Source organism: Strix uralensis, chromosome 5 (assembly GCF_047716275.1).
Source record: "Strix uralensis isolate ZFMK-TIS-50842 chromosome 5, bStrUra1, whole genome shotgun sequence".
Taxonomy (NCBI): Eukaryota; Metazoa; Chordata; class Aves; order Strigiformes; family Strigidae; genus Strix; species Strix uralensis.
The window spans coordinates 67,070,611-67,091,525 of record NC_133976.1 but is presented as its reverse complement, the minus strand read 5'-3'; the positions used below and the strand labels follow the sequence as shown (position 1 = coordinate 67,091,525).

At 38.3% G+C, this 20,915-nt stretch overlaps 1 protein-coding gene across 1 annotated transcript; it reads right to left on the bottom strand.

The window, feature by feature from the left end:
* Window positions 1-1,725: 1,725 nt before the first annotated feature.
* On the bottom strand, window positions 1,726-20,457 carry LOC141944609 (solute carrier organic anion transporter family member 1A2-like). The gene is made up of 14 exons (XM_074871463.1): window positions 20,371-20,457; window positions 18,639-18,780; window positions 16,583-16,715; window positions 15,548-15,654; window positions 12,078-12,224; window positions 11,678-11,776; window positions 10,958-11,191; window positions 8,637-8,801; window positions 6,731-6,926; window positions 5,822-5,987; window positions 4,575-4,759; window positions 3,945-4,009; window positions 3,263-3,380; window positions 1,726-2,396 (listed from the first exon to the last, which is right to left on the bottom strand). The coding sequence occupies exons 1-14, from the start codon at window positions 20,428-20,430 to the stop codon at window positions 2,237-2,239; spliced, it is 1,977 nt and encodes a 658-aa protein (XP_074727564.1). The 5' UTR covers window positions 20,431-20,457; the 3' UTR covers window positions 1,726-2,236.
* Between the last annotated feature and the right edge of the window lie 458 nt (window positions 20,458-20,915).

Genomic DNA, 20,915 nt, shown 5'->3' with positions numbered 1-20,915 from the left:
TGTGCTAAGAAGCCTTTCTGCTGTTCCATCACCCAGCCAGCTCTCCAGCCAGCACCTTCTAAGTTGATAAACAGGCTGAGTAGCAGGCTAATGACTTCAAAGCATCTGATGGAGGTGGCCTGTTTCACTGCTACATTCTGAAGCTGATGGACTGGAACAATTAAAAAGAAAATTATTGTACCTACTAAAATTATAAATTTAAAAATTGGAAACTTTCCTACCTGCTTCCTTCCATTTCAAAACACAGTGAGTTAACTAGGCCTGACTCTCTGGCAGTGGTCCATTTAAATGGATGGATATGCCTACCTAACAAAGGCTTTTCTTTGCCTACAGCTGTGAAACTTCGGTGAAGTGTAACTTTTCATGTTTCCCAGGTTACCTTGGCACCAAACTGTGACTAAATGCTTGCAGATTTTTAACTCTAGCTTGGGAGGAATATAATATCCACAAGGAAGAATGATGGCTTTCAGTAAGTGCCCCATCGTAGCAAGAACAATGCTGAAAATCAGCTGTGCCTCAAATGTCCACAAAGCTTCTGGAAGACCTGTGGTTTAATAGAGAACTGCACTCTCTGCTCTGCTCTGTTAGAGGCTGCATCACACTTGTCTTTTCTTCTGTTCCCCTTCCTGACATTATACCTGTTCAGCTCTGCCATCCGATGCAAAGGGAGGAAGGGGCTGTGACATATCTTTTCATAAGAATTAATTGTAAGGACCTCCTGTATTTGAAGAAACTTTAAATTCTGGAGCTGATTTCCTGCTCTGTGGGAAGAAATGGATCTTTTGTCATTGATTCCACAAGGGTGGGAAACAATTCCAAGCACATACACATATGGTGTTAATAAAACACCTTAAAGTAAAACAGAATATAACTTAACTAACATAACTACTTTGGGGAAATGTCCTTCCCATTTTTCAGTGGCTGCAGAAGGTCCTAGAGGGATAAAATGAGAGTTGAGTCTGTGTCATATAGATTAAATTGGTAGGAAACACTTGCAAGTGCTAGAGCACTGGTCTATAGTAAAGTTCCAGAAGCTCCCTCCATGCCTTATACAGTAGGGAATAATCAGGAAGGGGTTTTTTATTTCCAACAGCTGTAATAAAAGGGCTTGAGGAATTACTGCATAGCCACCTGCAGACAGACCTAAGGGTCCTCTGCACTGGAGCCAAATATGAGGCAGTTCCAATCTAGAAGATAAACATGGATGCACTATACTCAACCAAAGATACACCTCATATGACATATACACTATCAGCAGGGTTTTCTGAATGGTTCTTTTTCTGAGACATTCAGGGTCTTTTTCTGAGATATTTAAGACATCCCAGGGCAACACCTCCTTGTCAGTAAACCCCAAATGGGTACTACATTCATTATGGCATCACATCTGAGAGAAATAAAAATTGGATAAAGACCAGGAAGAGCACATAGATGACTATGATTATGTACCATTCAAAGAATAATTTGACAAGCCATGAGGAGGTATAGGATTTAGCAGACAGCAATATGATGGGCAAAATACTCACAAGTATCATTCTATCATGCTTAATGTGTGAGTTATTCCCCTTTAGAGTGAATGCAACTGAATTAACAAATCCTTACAACTTTTTCTTGTTCATGCTCTATGCAACACCAAAACCATCACCATAAGACTGCATTTTTCAAAAAATTAATTTTTCTTCTTTTATTTATTATTACCATAGCACTCAGACCATGTCATAAACCCAGTTCCCAATGTATTGACCACCTACACTATGCAGAATAACAAACAGTCCCTGCCTGAAAGGACTAACAGCATAATCAAATAAATTTATGGAAAACTCAGGCCCAAAGAAGCTACAAATACTGTCTACAGTCAATGAGAGAGGGTGTGGCAGAAGCTGTTGAAGAATTCCAGGATGAAATCTGGCATCACTGGAGTCAGTTGCAAAACTCTTATTATCTTCAGTGAAACCAGGACTGAAAACTGTTTCTGCTTCATAGCCCTTTGCTCAGACAACTCAACCCTGTCATTTCATAAGTTTTCTTATTTCTATTCCTGTTCTTTTGCACCAAACGCATTTTTCCTGTAACTTCTGTTTATGAACTGATACTTCTAGAATATAATTAGGATACAACTATGTGTAATTCTATTCATCTCTGTCCAAGTGTTCACTAGTTAAAATATGAAATCTTTCACAAGGATATATCCAAAATTTACACTGCAAGGGTTTTTCACAATATGTCCTGCTTTGAAATGCTATTTCAGTGCTTCTTGTTCTTTATCCTGCATTTCTACTGGTGCATTTAATAAGACTCGGAGTTCAGATTTAGATTTCTTCTTTAAAATAAGGAGAATTATTGTACTTGGGATATAGGACACTCCACGTAATATTGCTGGCAGGCCAAGATAGAGCCACCTGAAATAAAGGATGAGCTTCATTAAATATATGCATTCATGAAAAAATAGCAAAACTATTCATCATACATTGTTTTACAACAACTGCCCAGCCACTCTAAAACTTCTGCCCTAATCCTTTTGGATCTCACAGAAGATGAATCAACATGAGAATAGAGAATATGTCAGTGTCACTGAAAAGGCTATTTACATCACCCAACTTCAGGCAACAAATTTAGCCAGTGACATTAGCCTCCTGGTACCCTTACGGCTTTCTCAGCATGGAAAAGAGAGAGTTCAGACCACCTGAGTAAAACTTCTGGGTATTCATGAGCTAGCATTCTTTTTCCAAATCAACCTCAACACAGTATTAAAAGGAATCAGCCTGAGGCCATTAGTCAACAAGACTTTTCTTCAAAATTCCCACAGTGCTCCTTGAAGGACTACAAAAGCATGAAGTGTAGTATCCTGGGCCAATTTCCAACTTGGGTAACTATATCCTCTCTATAAATTTATCCCCTATTTTAATTCAAGTATTGTTTCGACCATTTTCTTTTCCAAAGATATTGCATAGTCAGCCATTAAACATTTTTCCCACAAGGGCTTACTGCTTTTAATTTTTTTATCAGAATTCAGTGGTTTAAGGTTTGTTCTCATGAAAGACCATTAGTGAATGTAATTATGATACCAGAATATTTCTGTTTAAAGGGTGTTCCAACGTCTGTGGCAAAGGTTGCACTTGACAAATAAAGCCAATGACAAAGAAAATTGTTGTGTCAAATCTCCAACACAGGAGCAGTTTGTGTACTAAGTTAAAGAGCGTAAGATTAAATCTTTATGCATGTAATAATACAGTAAGAAGGAAAAATGAAAAAAGTTAATATATACCTGTATGTGACAATGTCGTACATCCTACATGCTCCTTCTCCACCACAAGTCATAGCACCCCACTTCAAGCAAGTGGTATCTATCAAAGCTCCAAAATAAATGGGAGATGGAATTCCAGCTAAACAGAATATTAGCAACATTTTTTTGTGAATAGCATATTTCTTCTGATTAGCAGATACACTATAGAACCTATGCTGCTTCTCACCTACCCCATCTGTCCTGTCCTCCTGCAGCATGAACCATGTTCTCTGTATTTTTTATGTTCTCTCTTCTTCCTTATCCACGTACCCTCAACCAAAGATTGTCTTTCCTGTTGCGTGTTTAACAATATATACATGCTACAATATAGACTGTGATTCCTATTCAAAACTCAACATTTCCTGTCATCAGTGAGAGTGGGTGTTGTGTTTGATACACATATAACAAGAGCGAAGGAACATAAATGGCTTTCAGATGAGCAGCAGATGTAGTCAGCCTATTACCCAGTATAAATAAATGCAAACTGAAAGCTGTTCTAATTTGCCATCCTGCCTAGAAACTGTGAAAAAACCCAAATTCTTCCTGATCAGAGACAGTCCATAAAAGTAGACTCCTGTGCCATGCCTGTAGCCCTGATGTGATCCTTATCTAACTCTAGATCAGACCTAACTGTGCTTCTGAAGTGTGTTAGAGCTTTTCTTACCAAATACTCTTGAAGCTAGTCCATGGATACCCACTCCAAATGACTTTTCTTCAGGCTTTAGAGACCTGTATGATAATTACATTGTACACCAATTAGTAGATGTGACATTAATAAGAAATGTTTACCTCTGTTCTGGTTTTTTCTAATCAAACTTTTCATCAGATTAGGCCCAAACCATTCTAATTAAAGCATTGGTTGAAAGATTTCATTATCCTCATTAGGTGATGTTTACTGAAGTTCCTTAGCTAGGACTGCCAAATCACAAAAGGAAAAGCTATTGTCCTGGTATCATCCACTTGAACTGAGGCCAAGACAAAGCACAAAACAATTGTGCCTTAATCACCATCATGCTGATGTGAACAATAAACACATGGGTATCACACATATCTCAATATCTCAGTGCCCTGACTCAGTGGTCCTACATTAATTCAGGATACAGCTGATAGACAAAAGCAACAACAGGTTCTAAAGCTGACGTGACATTAAACCTTAACACAGCACAGAAGTGACATAAGATCTTTCTATTCTTTCCTTCCATACACAAACAAACACACTTTTAACTCCTGGGAGTGTTTGACCTCAGAATAAAAAGTCTGGTAGGTTTCTTAAGATAAGGACATTTTACCATACCTTATTAAGACCATGTACCCAGGCATGGCTGCTAAGGAAAAAATGAAGCTGCAGACTAATGTCAATATTAAAAAATAATGAAGCATCTTGTCACAGTTTTCTTCGCCATCACACTGGCCCAAAATTGCAGAGACATTTGGAGATGAAAACCCTGAGGCTGCAACACAGGTGCAGTTTTCAAATACCTGTCAAAAGAGTATTTTAATCACACAGACTTGTCAAACTTCACACACCAGGTGAGAAACTCACACAGCTGGCACCTAGCTCACTCTCTCCCACACTTGAGTATCTCACACATGTGCAGCACTGCACTGCAGCCGCTCCCACTCTGCCAGGCACAGGTCCAGCCATCATCTGTATGTGGCGTGTGGGGTCAGAGAGCAGGAGGAAGCTATGGTCCTCTTATGCAGCTGGGACTGTGCTTCCTCAGAGAGTCCATGATCAAGAGAGCCCTCATATTTCCCAGCACAGCCTGGTTATGCAGTCCTTATAGTGCAAATAGATCTGACCTCTTTTTCATAACCTAGTGTGTGGTCTTTCAAATGCCAGCAGATAAGAAGCCAGAGACATTTGAGGCTGGGTTGCAATATTCTTACTCAAACACTTGCTTCTACTGAAATCAGTGAGACTAATGCTAGAATAAGGGCTCTCAAATGTCAGCCAAGGCAAGCAAGGTCTTCAAGTGTCTGGTCCTTACTATCATCTAATACTTCTCTAAAATGTTTGTAAAGTACAAAGGCTTTCTAAAATCTGTATGATTAGGGTTTTTATTGAGCTCATTCTTTTCAATTGTTTTCAGTCTAAGTAGAACTTAAAATTTTTTTTTATGGAAAATGTATTATTAATTAAGATAATAAAATTTCTATAATACCTGGTTATTTGTTTAGATCTACAAGGTAGAAGAGATTATTAAGTCCATGTTATAGAATTTCATTTTGGCTGAAATTTTCTTGGGCACTCAGATTTCCAACTGACAATATATTGAGAAAAATTTCTCACTCCATTTTGAGCATTTAAGATTCCTTCAATTATTAGAAGGAGGTTTCTTCATTATATTCTTGAATTTAAACTGATTTTCATATTCAGTTTGGAATTTCTGTTTCACTCAATGAATTTGTCCAACTCTATTTATCACCTTATATATCCAATTAAATGTACATGTATGTATGCTTCCCACCCTATATTGATATGGATATTTCTCACCTACTATATTTCATAATTACAGTGCAATAAAATATATGCTTTACCATACTTTTTCCCGTTCCTCTTGAGGCTTTACACCCAGCAAGACAAGGTGACACATAAGTGATTCCATTGTTCCCACAAACAGGGTCCCATATTTTAAGTGGGCAATCACAATCCCTGTTGCAGCCAGCAAGTAGAGTATTTTCTGCATATGAAACTTGCTGTATTCTGAAATACATTTAGAAGATGAGTAAATATTTTAGTAATGAAATACCTACAGTAACCTTTTGTAATAGTTAAGATTCTATGTTGATCCAGGACATAATACTACATGCTGCAATCCTTGAGTCATGCTTTTCTATCTTTCTATAGGATGTTATATTACATTACATTATATTAATGTTATCAATTCATAGATAGGTATGCATACCCTACAGCATTTTTTCTCATCTGTGGCATGTATGTTCTTGATTGTCTTTAAGCATTACGTATATATCTACATGTGCATTTTACAGACACAACTCTTCCCAATGATTAATGGCAGGCTTCAAATCAATAAACTGCAGATAAAATATCCTCTGATAACTCAATAGCAATCAAATTCCAGTAAACCAGCGTAAGATAAAGAAAGGGTTTTATCGCTCTGTAATTGTGAAATTGCTCTCACGTGTGCCTAATTTTATCAACAACTTTTTATTTTTACCTGAAGTTACATGACTTGAATGTACAATTAAATTAGTAAAAGAATTAATATGGACATGCAATTGCATGAATCAGATATCTTTTTAAATACACTTTATTGTTTAAAACAAGGATAACAGAAGATAGACCTACTGTCTCATGCAAGTAAAAAGCCTTGAGAATTTAGATCATGAAACCAAAATGTTGCAAAGTTATGGAGTCTCTGGCTGATTTTTGACAAGAAAAATCATTCCATTGCCTTAAGTCCTCTTGTGTCTCAAAGAACATACCCTTCATAGGAAACTGTTAGGCCAGCAACTTGTGAAGTATCACAGACAGTCCAATAGGCAGCAAAGTAGAGAAGGTATTCCAGTAAAGATACCCAAAATGCTATGTTCGCAGCCTGATAGATATTTATCTTGAGTTTCTTCATGAATAAGCCTCCAAAAAAGTACCCAATGCATATAATTGGTAAGTTGTAAACACCTATTTAAACAAGTGAAACTTCCATGTTAAAATAAAGGAGACCAAAGCCACTCATAATGGAAGACTGTGTTTGGCAAAGACTCATATAATGCCTGTGACTGAATAGTTTACCTACAGTCGGAAATGGGTCTCTACTAGTTCCCTTGCACACCCAAAACATCTGCAACAGTCAACAGCATTTGGGAACTGCTTGGAGATTGAGCTAGAGGGTAGGACTGAAATGATTAATTCAAAAATTGCAAGCTACAGTTGCAATCTAGTTCCAATACACACACACACAAAAAAAAAAGACAGGGTTTCAATACAGTCTCCCTATCAATACAGCCTCGCTAGCTGAGAGAGAAACTCAACAGGAAGATAAGCTAGTGAAGCACATCTTGGTGTACACTGAGCATCACAGAAAGGAGGAACAGACTTTCATATGGGATTACTGAATGTGCTCTCATGCTTCTTTGCTGTTTGACACTTTAATGAAGCTAAGACTGGCTGAAGGACATTTAGGAAGTAGTTTTACAGAAGCATCATATGGTTTAGTTGGCTTTGCTCAAGACAACGTTAGTTCTCTAACTACCTGACTGCAGGTGGGCATGAAGAATGTGAGAATAAGGGAAGACTATTAAACTTGAATTTGGATCCTCTCAACATACCATATATTTCAACACAGAAAAGAGTCTGTCTAAAATACAACCCAGCAGTGCAATGTCAATGCAACACAGGTAAGATGTACGATAGTTACATGCCTTTGGATGCACAGCTTCAAAACGCTGGTAACAGAGGACAATATTAATTCTCATAAGGTCTGGGACATTCTGTGTGGCAGGTTTTAAAGAAAATGGTGCAGCTACTGTGAAAGACAAGCACTGAGTTAAGGAACAGAAGTTTGGCTAGATGTATTTTAAGATGATTCTTCTATAATGATTAAATAAATTCTAGCCTAATTAAGTCACTGCACAAGGGAACACTGAGAATTTAAGACATGATAAAGTGGAACCATAGAAAGGCTTCTGCAGTTACAGAATGTTTGCTTTGTGCTGCAAGTACTTGCCATTTCCATTTTCCAATGCATGAACACCTTGTCCTCACTCATAAAAAAAGACAAGCCAATAAAGAGACAAAAAAAGACAGCTATTTGCTCAGTGCTTTCCATCCATGGAGTTCTGCATGTGAAAGAAGATCTGAGTCTTTCAGATGGCCCTAAGGAGTGGAGTTGATGGAAAGTGTTGAAGATCACTGGCAGTTTTAGCTGTGCATAGGTTCAACACATCTATGTTTTAAGACTGCTAGTGATGTCATTTTCACAAACATGAAATCTACCCTCTATCTTTAACTTTTATTTACTTTATCTTTAAATCTACCCTCTACTTTTTAATCAAGATAATATAAACATTGGGCCCACACTCTTGATATAAATTAGCATAACCTCTTTGAGATCAGTGGTGCAAGTTTCATATCAGCGGAACTTTCTGGGCCAATTCAAAAGGTGGGAAGTAGATAATAAAATTCTGCACAGAAAAGAGCTGCTTAGCAGAAAATGCATGATTGTTTAGAAATGCTTTGTAGTGTGGAATCTCTAATTTGTAGAAGCATTTGACCTTAGTATGCGTATGTATACATGTACGCATTAAAAAAGTATAAATAAATATAGACAATTTGCTACTTGGTGGAACATCGCTACTTGGTAGAACAGAGCAAAGCAAAATGCAAACGTACCAATTAAAAAGATGGCATCTGATGCAGATTTTCCAAACTGCTGTTCCAGATATTTGGGCATGAAGGATATCATGCCATTGAAGGCACTGAACTGTAACACAGTTATGCATATAAATAACATATAAACGGGGTTGCGAAACAAAGCCTTGAGGAAGGGGATGAAATCTGGAATGAAATAATGTAACAAGTTAGTGTGATGCTTTATGAAAAGAATCACCCATTGTTCAGTGTAGCTGAGGGCGGAAGAGGGGAACAAAAATGGTCCTGAGCTGGATCAGGTTAATTCTTGTGCTTTGGCAGACCCAAAGGCCAAAGATTACTTGCTTAGCCCAGGCTACCCTAACATGTTTCTTCTACACAAAGATAACCTCACACACACATGTACACCAATGCATGTTGCTGCTTGTAAAAAAATCACAGTAATAACCTTATCATAAACGTTCCCTGAAGCTTTTTAGCTCTACAGTAACTAAACTTTGCACCCACAGATTTGCAGCAGCAGCTACTCCCCATCTTCCCTACTCCTTTTTCTTTCATCCCATGCCCTCAGAGCATTCACCAAAACCCCTTTCCTGCACCTGGCGTGCAAAGGGAGTACAAGGAGGCAAGGGTGCAAACACAATAGATATCTGTGACAACCTGCCCCCAGAGATTTGATCATTGATTTTGGTTATTGCTACTGCCAGTGATGGGGCAGAAGAGGCCTGAAAAGGGACATGACTGTAGTTATTCCCACCATACTCCAAAGTCTGGATCTGCCAGTCTCCAGCCAAGTAAGCATCTGAGAAACTAATTTACACAGGTCTTTTCTCTGCGTAATGCCTATTAAGTCAGGATCTGAACCATAAAAACCCCACAATTCCACTTTGTCTAATGTTCTCTCTTAATTAATGTGCTGAGCTATTGTCAAGAAACTCTGCAGAAAAACATAAGCATCTGTAAAACAATGACCATGCTTCATTGAAAGTGGGCACTGCTTAGGACAGATATATATCTTTCAGAGTATCTTACTAGGAGAGGATCTGTATGCAAGCCTTGCAAAAATGAGTCAAATATCTGAAACATTTTATAAATAGGCTGTATTATTTATATATGCCATGCAATTTATAATCAGAGCTTTCTGAGGAGATGATTCATTTTAACTATAAATACTTCAATTTTCAACTTGAAATCCTTAGCGATTAGCGTTCAGCTGTCTGAACACGTCCTAGTCAACTACCTGTAAGTGGCCCTGCTTGAGCAAGGGGTTGGACCCGGTGACCTCCAGAGGTCCCTTCCAACCTCAAACATTCTGTGAAATTAAAAGATTTTTAATTCAGGATATTCAGGAGCAGTGGACATTCACACCACCACAGGGAGGGAATGATGGTGAAAACATAAGGGAAAACATAAGGGACTCTGGAATACTAGGACCCACAGTCTGAGCAAGGAACCTTTCCTCACCAGAGCAGCACTTTATTCATGGATTCATTTAAGGCTAGATGACAGCAGAGAAAGATGCTGTGTTTATCAAAATGAAGCTGCAATATCAGCTAAGATCTGAGTACTCACTTTGAGTATGGTGAATTTGCAGGACTTAGCTTGAAACACCATGGAGAGGTAGCTGGTGCTTGGCAATTACTTTCTGAAAATGAAGATGCTGTCAAGGGGCCTTAAGCTGGGTATACAGAATCATGAGACTACTCTGAAAATCATAGCCTTTTACATTGTTTATTCACTTATGTTTATTCACTTACTTTAGCATTAAAATGGAAGGAAAAAATAGCAAATAGCTTCCTATAGATATATAGATCTGAAAGACCACAGATGTGAAAGTTGCCAATAGCAGCATGAGTAAATGTAAGTCAAATAGATCCTTGTTCAACAGCCGTTACATGTTTATGAGAAACTTAAGCATGTCAATTCCCTTTTATGGCTTTAAATTAGACTCAAGAAATGCACAAGACTTGTGTTGGTTTTCTGATTTCCTGCACAGTGAATGTGGGGTACAAGCGCTAATATATGCAACTTGTCCACAGCTCACTGAGTCATATTATTCTTAACCAGATTTCAATGCATTAATCCTCTACCAGGAAGAAAAAATCCAGATCTAGATGCACTTGAAATGCAAGAGGGGGAAAGGATTCAGATCCTGTATCTAGAAAATTAGCTTTCTTCCTCTGTGAGAAGCCATTCTAAATCCCTGTGCAAATCCTACAGAGAGCTGAAAACCAAAATATGCATTTCATACCTTGGACCCATCTTTACTTATAACAATACACAGACATAGTTCACACCTTAAGGACTAAATTAAGAAGGAAATAAAATACAATATAACTTGCCTTTAGCAATTTCATATATGGTCTGTTTGGCTTCATTTTTATAATTTTCTTGCAATGGTACTACACTTGTTTTACTCATCTCCTCAGGTTCATTGGTTTCTCCTTCCTTCACAAGTGACTTTGGCAAAAACCAAAAAGGTATTCCCACGAGAAGGTTTAGTAATGCACAAATCAAAATGCCCAGCCACCATGCTCCAACCCAGCGGGCATCTGTAGCTGTTATAGTTATGTCCTCTATTAAAAAAAAAAAAAAAAAAAAAAAAAAAAACTAAACCAAAACCACACATCTTATATTAGTTCAGAAACATTCTTTGCTGTCATTGTGTGTTTTCCTAGTTATCTCTGACATATGATATATTAAAAACATTTTAAAGATTCTTAAAATGAGGCTGATGAAAGAGAATAGTCTCCAGTCTTCTTTTCTAATGTTACTAATTTTCTGGCAAATTTCAGTGTGTTGTATTAAATTAATTCTAGTCCTTTCCTGTGTTAAGCCAGATGACACAATTGTTCATCAGATACTTTATATGCAGATTCATTTGTGCATGTGTGAATTCAGGCCTTGTATCGAATTGAATATTATACACAGATTTTCCATTCTAAAAGAAATGCCAGCAAAGTCAGATGAAATTAAGACATCTCATATGAGCAAAGAAATATCTTTTAGTGCTGATAATACCTACCAATTTATGTGTAAGATTTTATATATTCATCCATTACCTGCATCTACTGATCCCAGATCAACAAACAGTTCTGCACAGAATGATGCCAACAAGAAACCAAGGAAGGGGCCAATTACAGTTGCTGTATGTAGACATCCTAAAGTATGTAAAGGAGAAAACATACTAAATTAGAACCCAGACATAATTATTTTCTTGGAATCATTATATATGTTTAGGACAGTGCTACTGAATAGACTTTTGGGCCTAAAAATGGCCTCATTTCAACAAGTTAATTTCTAGTTAAATTACAATTTCTACAGTATAATTATTTTGATAAGGCAATAACGTCTGTCTTCTGTTTTCCTTTATTTTACCAAAGGGAGTCATAATAATCCTCGCTTTTGCTTATGTGTGTATTTGTTTGGGGGAGAGCAGTTATCACAATGGGGTAGATTTACCCAGGTAGAATGGTGAATTCTCTGCTTTGGCAAAATCCTCCAAATATGAAATGCCTAAGGGCATGATGGGAGTTTCACCCATTCCTCGTACTATGTTTCCAACCATCACAAATATCCACAGCAAGGACCCAGGCTCTTTTTCACATTCTGCGAATAAAATAAGAAGCCAGATTTAATGTTTTAATTCTAACTATTAATTGAATTATAGAAACAAAGAATTGACTAACAGCTTAAACTTTGGTTTATAGGTCTGTCTTGTAAAACAGGGAAATAAGTAGTCACAATACTTGAAAGGAACTGGAAGAAGCTATTGGACTTGCTGGAGTGAAGTTTAAGTCCCTTCCCTCTTCATGCCATACCTTGTCCAACCACCTGGCAGTCCAACCTCTGCATAACCTAGGCCCTTCCCTTTACTCATTTCCCTCACCAAAACTGCCATTTTCATGTCAGTGAAGAGAAGACAGTGCCTGAACATCAGTGATGAAGGGATGAAAAATCATACCTGACTAACCTGATCACCTTCTACAACACAGTAATACTTTCTGTCGACATGGGGAGGACAGTGGGTGTTTTTTACCTGCATTTCAGCAAAGCATTTGCCACTGTTTCACATAGCCTCCTCCTAGATAAACTGGCAAGATACAGACTGGATGGGCAGTCTGTGAGATGGGTGGGAATTTGGCTCACAGGCCACACTCAGAGGGTGGTGATCAATGGCTTTTACTCAGGCTGGCAGCCTGTCACAACTAGGACCCCCCAGGGACCAGCAATGGTCCCCACACTATTTAGCATCTTCATAAATGATCTGGATGATGGGGCTGAAAGCCCTCTCACCAAGTTTGCTGACGCCAAACTGGGTGGTGAGGCAGACACATGAGGAGGGAGAGTCATCTTACAGGGAGACCTGGACAGGCTGGAAGAGTGGGCTAGCAAGAACAGTATGACCATCTTCCTGAAATTCAGGAGTCCGTTGCAATGATTCGGGTAATTGTTGCATAAAGCCCATACATTGTCATTTGATTATAAGAACATTGTCTGAAATAAACCAGAAGACTTCCAGATTTCACAGCGAGGTGCCACCATTTGCTTACAAGAAAGCCATGCCAGTGCAGAAGCTGTGGTGTTCCCTTGCATGGAATGAGATTCCTGAGCTTTCCAGCTTCTTTGCTTTGATTCAGAATGCTAGCTTCTGGTTTACTAATGTTCATAAGTCCCCAGAAAATCACATGGAAAGTAGATCTGTCTGTGTTATTTGTTATATGTTATTATTTAATCAACTGTTTGCTGGTAATGTCAACCAGCACTCTGTACAACAGTCCTTACCGCCCAGAAACCCCAGCTTAGACCCTTACATCAAAGCTCTGTTCTAGCAATACAGATTTTTGCCTTCCATATCAATGACCTCCCTAACCAGAAATTTCATCTGTCCTGATGCTAGCTGTTTGGGTATTCAATTTCAGATTTGGGACATCTTGAGAACAATGCAGATTCTGATTTGGAAAATAATATACAAATTCTACTGTAATTGGTGCGTGTCACCAAATGTTACAGAAAGGTTTTCTACCTCCATCATATCTCTGCAACTCAAGTCAACATTTCCCTGAGCAGGCACCCACTGGAACATAGCCCACAATCTGCCTGTCTGGGCACTGCTCTGAGGAAGTCTCTGACTCACTGTGACCTTTATGCAACTCTCAATAAAAATCAAGACCCATAACAATATATCTGGCCAGCCTAGTGAGTATATCTGGGGATCTAGCTCTCATTTATTTACGTCTGTCCTCCTACATAGCTCAGAAGAAGAATACCGTGCTAAAGCACAGTCCTGTTTGCCCCACATCAGGACAGTTATATCAGAAACTACGTGACCTTTAGCACTTTCTTTCTCTCGCTGAATTTGCATTTCTTCATCCCATACAGTCTGCTTCAGATTCCACTGTTCTCTATGGTCCACTTTGGCATGCTGAGACTTCTCTGTACCCATTTGTTAGCAAATAAAAACCAGCTTTGTTAGTAGCAACTGATGAGTTTCTAAATAAAAGCATTACTCTCCAGAAATCAAGCCTGGATCTCCTGTATCAACGTCAGATTGCTGTCAGCAAACACGGGTGAAGCAATCCACATACAGATGTGGTCAAATTCAAACCAGTTTTGCATCACAGGAGTTCAACAGGAGTTGAACTCATATGTATGAACATCACAGTTTTGCTTGTCCACAAACCAACAGGGAAACAATCACCTTACCCAAGTATAGTCATAGGCTAGAGGACCTATAGGTTCTAATGTGTATAATGGCTATATAATTTAGAAGAAAATGCTTTACCTACCTATACCTTAATTTGTGCATTTATAAAATGAAGAAAAAGAATATCTGAAATCTTCAAACGAAAGATTATTAACAAGTGCTATTAAGTGCACCTTTCTCAACTTTTCCTTGTGAAGATGGAAAAATTAATGCCTTAAGTGACATGCATTCTTGGAAAACTGGGAAGCCACATTTGTTACTAAATGGAGACACAGTAAACTACACCACAAGACCACCATAGTTTGATGTCACTGTGTTCGTACAATGTTACAGCAGTGTGATTCAACTTTAGCACACATTGATGGAACACCATCACAAAATATAACAATTAACTGTGGGGTTCATCTCACCTAACTTTTGCCATCCACCAATCATCTAAGTTTCCAACAGTCTGTAGGTGCATCCAGGAGGTAATCTGACCCACCCTAAAGTAAAGAGCATGAATGTCCTTACAGCAAGGGACACACTCTGCAAGAGCTCTGTAGTCTCCTTTGACCAACTACCAAGGGAGCCTAAAGAGATGGTTCAGACTAAATGCTTCTCCTTGAGGTAGCTAAAGACTCAGGAGATTAATCCCATCCTCAGTGTGAGGATTTTGTTTATGATCATTTAATAGTTTCCTCTGAGCCTTTTGTCTTGATAGTAGTTACTTTATATGCATATTCCTAGTTTCAGTCTCTCAGAGAAGTTTAGCCTAGTTTAAACTATTTTTCTCAAAAAGGAAGTGGGATCTAGATTTTTGATCTAGCTCTATTTCTCGTTCTTTTATTTCTTGTGTGGTACAATGAAAAAGCATCCTGACACATTTTACCCATTGTCCAAATACATTTCCCACCTCCTCACAGTATCATAGTATTTCAGGTCAAAAAGAGGAACATTTGTGAGAACAACCTGGTATTGTATTTCCCCAAAATGGATTGACATGGATGTTAACTGAGATGTTCGGATACTGTGAAAACTGCACGAAAAAAAGCTACAGCTCTGGAGTCACAGACTAAAGAAACCAGAAGGCTAGGAATTTTCCTGACCTATAGTTTTTATGCCTGCTAAAAGTACTGCTCAAAATCAGAACCCTGAAATAATTGCTAATAAAAATAAAATCCTATTTACTTAAACACTATAAAAACTGAGGAAAAAGTATTAGCAGACATAGGAAGAGTCATACCTGTTGATGGTTCCTCTGTAGGTAAAGAGAACAAGCTTTGATTAGCAAGGCACAGAGGCATGACTGAAAAATTCTCCCATTGTGAAATACTGCTTTCAATATGATACCTGTTTGAATCAAAGGAAAGCATGTCTAGATTAAGAAGAAATACATCAGAAGCACCTCATAAATCTGTACTTCAGTAATGAATCTATAAGAAGAGCGTTTAGCTGTAGGAAGAAGGAAACCCACATCAAAAGTTAACTGAGCCTCAGTAACAAATCAGGCTAGGAACAAAGGAACAGTAGCAGGGAATCAACCCAGTGTTTTATCCAGACTGTTACCTAGTCTCTAACATAATCTTGTAACAGATACTTCAGGAGGAGAGGAGTTGATGAAACACCCTAATGAAATCCCTTGTATCACCTTCTCTCCTATTCTTCTTAGATTCTACTCCAATTTACACCCTAAGCAGAGGGTGCCACCAAGAATGTCAGAGCTGTACCACATTGGACATAACAAGATTAGGGGATCTTCTTTTCTCAAAAGACATCTCACTAATTAAAATATGGACAAGCCTAAATGATTATTTTCTTAAGCCATGAAAAAATAGTGAAAAAGTGGTTAAAGAATCATTATGGTCTGTAAAGGTCTTGCCAACACAGCAATCAGGTATGATCTGTTATCCAGGCTCCAGACCAAAGACATCTTTAAAAATCATTTTGTATTGCCCATCCAAACAGATAAGAGCTAGTAGTGTAATGTGGCAGTATCACAGGCCACTCTTTCTTCAGAGAGTCCACACAAGAGGTAGCACAAGGATGAAGGCAAGGGCAAGGGAAGGTACCTGGCAGAGGGGTAACTGTCTTCAGGAAATGATGACTGACTTATGAAGCCATCTCAGAAGCAAAACAAAACAAGCTGCTCTACAATTATCATATTGTACCCATGTTCAGCAATGTCTCTCTCAACAAGCAATACTATTTAGTGGGAGAAGTTATAGATTAAAGCAAGTAAGCATTACGGAAGCTGCTGTGAGCTGAGCAAAATACTCACCTTCCAAACAGGAAATGAGGAAGTGATATCAAAAGACATCCAAATGACAGAATTGTGCAGCCCAAAGCAATTATTCTGGGTCTGTGAAGCTTTGCTCCAAAGTAACTCACAAATGCTATCAGCAGCAAGTTGCCTGCAAAAAGAACCTGGTTCATATCTACAAACCAAGACATCTTTATATCTTTTAAAGTGCAACACAAATTTGAATATATCTTGTTAGCTCAACATCTATTACTTCTCTTGTCTTGTAAAAACTGTAACTAGACAGGGAACTGTGTAAATGATGCAGTAATTCCCTGCTATCTGTGACCTTTTTGTGGAAGAGTTACACCATGTAGAAAGAACATAGAATAAAAGGCAGAATGGAAAAGAGGTCATGGTGAGAGAGATTTTTGACTGCACCTATGTAGAGAAGAATTTTCCCACTACTTTGTATAGAGAACAGTCCCAGGGGCTGCAGAATAACAGCTGTTTTAGGAAGTTATTCTTCTAGGATATTTTTCAATGTGTGGGAAAATAAAGAAGTATATATCCAAGTGGTTTTGTACTGAAAATAATAAACACAAAATGACATACAGAGAAAAAAGGAATAATAAATTAATATTAATTTCAGTAATAGTTCAAGAGGAATAATACAGATTTTTGTATCTAGTACCATTTAAAATTCAAATGTGCTAAAAATCTTCAACCTCTTCTCCACTTTCACTTCAAAATCAGTTGATTTTCTCTACTCTTCATTTATTGCTATGCAACTAAGGAAAGAATCAAGCTTCATGTTATGAATCAGGCCCCACAAAAATAGCAGTTTAGTAATCATACACCTACTAATTTTGTGATCTTTTTCTCAAAAGAACAAATCCATGTCTCTGAGTGATGAGCATCATGCTCTGAAAGAAGATAACATCTTTTTTTATGTATGATTGAACCAGACTATTGAACCAGTGGCTTCAATGACACTTAAAGATGTACACTTACACGGTCCTAATAAGTTACATATGTCTGCCACATACACTGACTCTTAATCATTTCAAATATTACTATGATTATTCACAGTTATTTTACAACCTTGGAGATAAGAATGACACAACTGGTCATAGAAAAGTGCATATGGGAGAATAATTTATTTAAAATAATAAGCCTTTTACATACCACTTCATTAATCTTGGCTATTTCATATTTCTTAAAGTCTCCTCCTTATCAAAAGCAAGAATATATTCTGGGTATTCCTTCTCTATCATAACTTTGAGCTGCCCCATCAGACTGCTTTGCAGGCAGCAGCATGGTGTTCCAGCAGTTTCTTCTTCTTGCACAAGCAGATATAGGAGACAAGAAAAAGGGGGAGAAGGAGCCTTGTCTCCTCTTTCTGTCAGTGTATATCAGCCTATGCAGACCATTCCTCAGTTGAGCCAGGGATAAAAAGATCCACGTTGTGACTTTAAGGGTCTAAAACATATCCTCTGAGGATCTCTATTTAGATGGTTTTGAAGCTATCAAGTCTTTTGTTTGGCTTTTTTGGCAATAACAAGACATAAACTTGTAACTGGACAATGAAACTCATTGATAGGCAAAGTAAGCATCACTAAAAGTAGAACTGGAAACTTTCTTTACAATTGTACAGGTACAACATCTTGAAATACTATTGAGTTTGAATAAAGAGACAATCCACTCCAACCAACTTTGAGGTCACTGATTAAAAGAACTGTAAAATGTTAAATATGACCTTAAATTCAAACAAGGTTAATAAAATCTTTCTGTTTTGTTCAGAAAGCTTCAATACAAAGCTCATAAACTGGCTCTATTTTGTTAGTTGTTCTGTTGTATCTTATGATATAGCAGAAATTAGCTGAACCAGCTTTTAATCCTAAACTTCCTCACTGAAGTTGTTCTGTTAGTTTCCAAGACACTAAATGTGTAAGTACCAGCTGAAATGGTGGGATAGTTGGTCACCATTGTCACGAAGAGTAATTGACAGATTGCTATGTACATAAGAGTCACTAATACATGCTCAGCCAACATATATTTTCAAAGAATAGGAAATATTAAAACGAGTGATTACCAATTTCAAAGCTTCCATTAATGATCCCCACTAAAGAAGACGGAATATTAAATTGTTTCTCTATCTGTGTGTACATGCTGTTCATGTAAGCACCAGACATCGTTTTACCAACAAATGCAAGTGATAGTGCCAGCAGAAATACCTAGGAAGGAAAAAGGAGAATGCGTAAAGAATTCAAGATTATATATTTATGAATATTCCATGATTATTTTCCCCAAAGATGTGTTTTCAGGTAAAACAAGTGAACAGTTCTGTTCCACTGATATGTGTGTAAATCCCATCATCTATCCTTGTCCACAGAGTTAAGGCTTCACCAAACCAAAAGGAAAAAAAAAAAAATTGGGATTTTGTTCTTCACCTGCTCCCATTGACCAAGACTGTCCTCAGAAACCTTAAGCCCCAATTTCCCCAGCCAAGACAGGTGCAGCCTCTCCCATGTGTGTCTGCGGCAAGATTGCCATCTGCAGGACTGAATAACTTCTGCAGCCAGACCAGGATGCAAAGACTTTCGCACCATTTGCTCAGCTGAATGACAAATTACTTGCAGAACTAAGATCGTTTCCTTTGATCGAGTTACTTGACCGAGTGTCTGCTCTCCTGTCTCAGTAGATGTCATGAGCCCAGAACAAATCAATTCAAAATGAAGGAGTAAATAGCGTGTCCTTTCTACAAGAATCTAGTAGCAATTGACAGTAAAAAGTAAGTATGAATATATGCAGTAGTATTCAAATCCTTTTAACTACAGGGTTCTTAATAAACAGTGTTTATAAAATTAAAGCAATAGTATTTTTAAATACATCTGCTGCAAATGCTAAACAGTGTAAGTAATGTATTTGGGCTTTGAATTACTATTATAACCACGCTATTTTACAACCTTCTATAGCACTTCTTGACAACTTGAATAGTCTAGGGCAGGGTTTCTCCACCTTTCTTTCACCACAGACCCCCTTTAAATACCTTTTGTGGCCACGGACCACCAAGACAATTCAAAATTTGAAGCACTAGACTGCCTTGAGGTGCGGCGCTGGGACTGGGAGAGCACCTTCACGCTTGTTACCAGAGGCCAGCCCTGAAGAGCCCAGAGACAGAGGGACTTGCTGGTGAATCTGAGGGCAGAGGGGAGAGTCACCCGTCAAAGGTGAGGGTGCTGCTACCTCTCACGCAGGTCAGGGCAGGTGGGGGGGGCTTGAGTACGAGAGGAGCATTGAGGGGAGGAGGCTGTGGGAAAATGAGGTGCAGTGCTTGCCACGGCCCAGACCAAATGTTTCCAGGCTGGACATTCCCCACCCCTGCTTTAAGGCTTTGGCAGACCCCCCTGTGACAACATCGTGGCCCCCCAGGGGTCCGCAAACCACAGGTTAAGAACTGATGGTCTCGGGTACATCAACAGCCAATTTTTACTGCCATGTTGCAATCAGCAGGGCTCATTTCAGGGGTTTAAGAAGGAAAGGTAAACATGTCAGACCAGGCGGATTACACAAATTCAGAGGTGGAGCTTCAAAGGAGTGATCACCGATACCTCCAACACATCACAGAGTGTAAAGTTCAGGGACATAAAAAGCGACACATGATTGGTTACAAACTTGTTTAACCTTCATTAAGGCATTAAGGATAAGGAAAGAAATGGAGCTTATTCATTCATTTAGTCTAGACTGTAACTTCTACCAAACCACTATAAGTGCAAACAATTACAGTTGTGTGTTCACACAAAATTGCTAAAATATTTCTCTACCTTCAGCTTGGAAATGCAGCAGAATTTGTCCCCTGCACATGGCTTCTCAGCTTCTTTCATGTTGCTTTTTTTAATTGATCCCGACTTCTGAGTCTGTCCAATGATCCCATTATAGTGTCCAAAAAGATGAAAGAAAAGAAGAAACATTTTTGTCCCACGTTTGCAAAAAGTCAGATTCCTTCTAAAATACTTGATATTTGAGCGTCTTCCTTAAATAATTGCAAACTGGATTATAACAAAAGCTACAAGCCTATACGCTTCAGTCTAATCAAGACAATTCAACATGGGAATGTCAACAATGTAACAGCTAGCTATTTCTCTTCAGATACTGGATGCTGCCACCAGCATACAACCAGTAAGCAAAGAACAGAGAAAAGACACATTCTGAGGGCAAGCTAGTTTGTCTGTAATACAGCTCTTCAGTCCTCTTCACAAGTATTTGGTACTGATCACTGTGGGAGACAGGAGAATGAAGACCTATATATTTGACTAATGTATACCTGTCTCCATGGTCTTCATTTACTATGCCTGTCCTTGCTAGCCAT

Coding starts and splice junctions, on each gene's coding strand:
- LOC141944609 (XM_074871463.1), bottom strand. CDS start 20,430: ATGAAAGAAGCTGAGAAGCCATGTGCAGGGGACAAATTCTGCTGCATT. Junction 18,781..20,370: donor GCTGCATTTCCAAGCTGAAG/GTAGAGAAATAT, acceptor TTTCCTTCCTAG/GTATTTCTGCTGGCACTATC. Junction 11,777..12,077: donor GAATTCACCATTCTACCTGG/GTAAATCTACCC, acceptor TACATACTTTAG/GATGTCTACATACAGCAACT.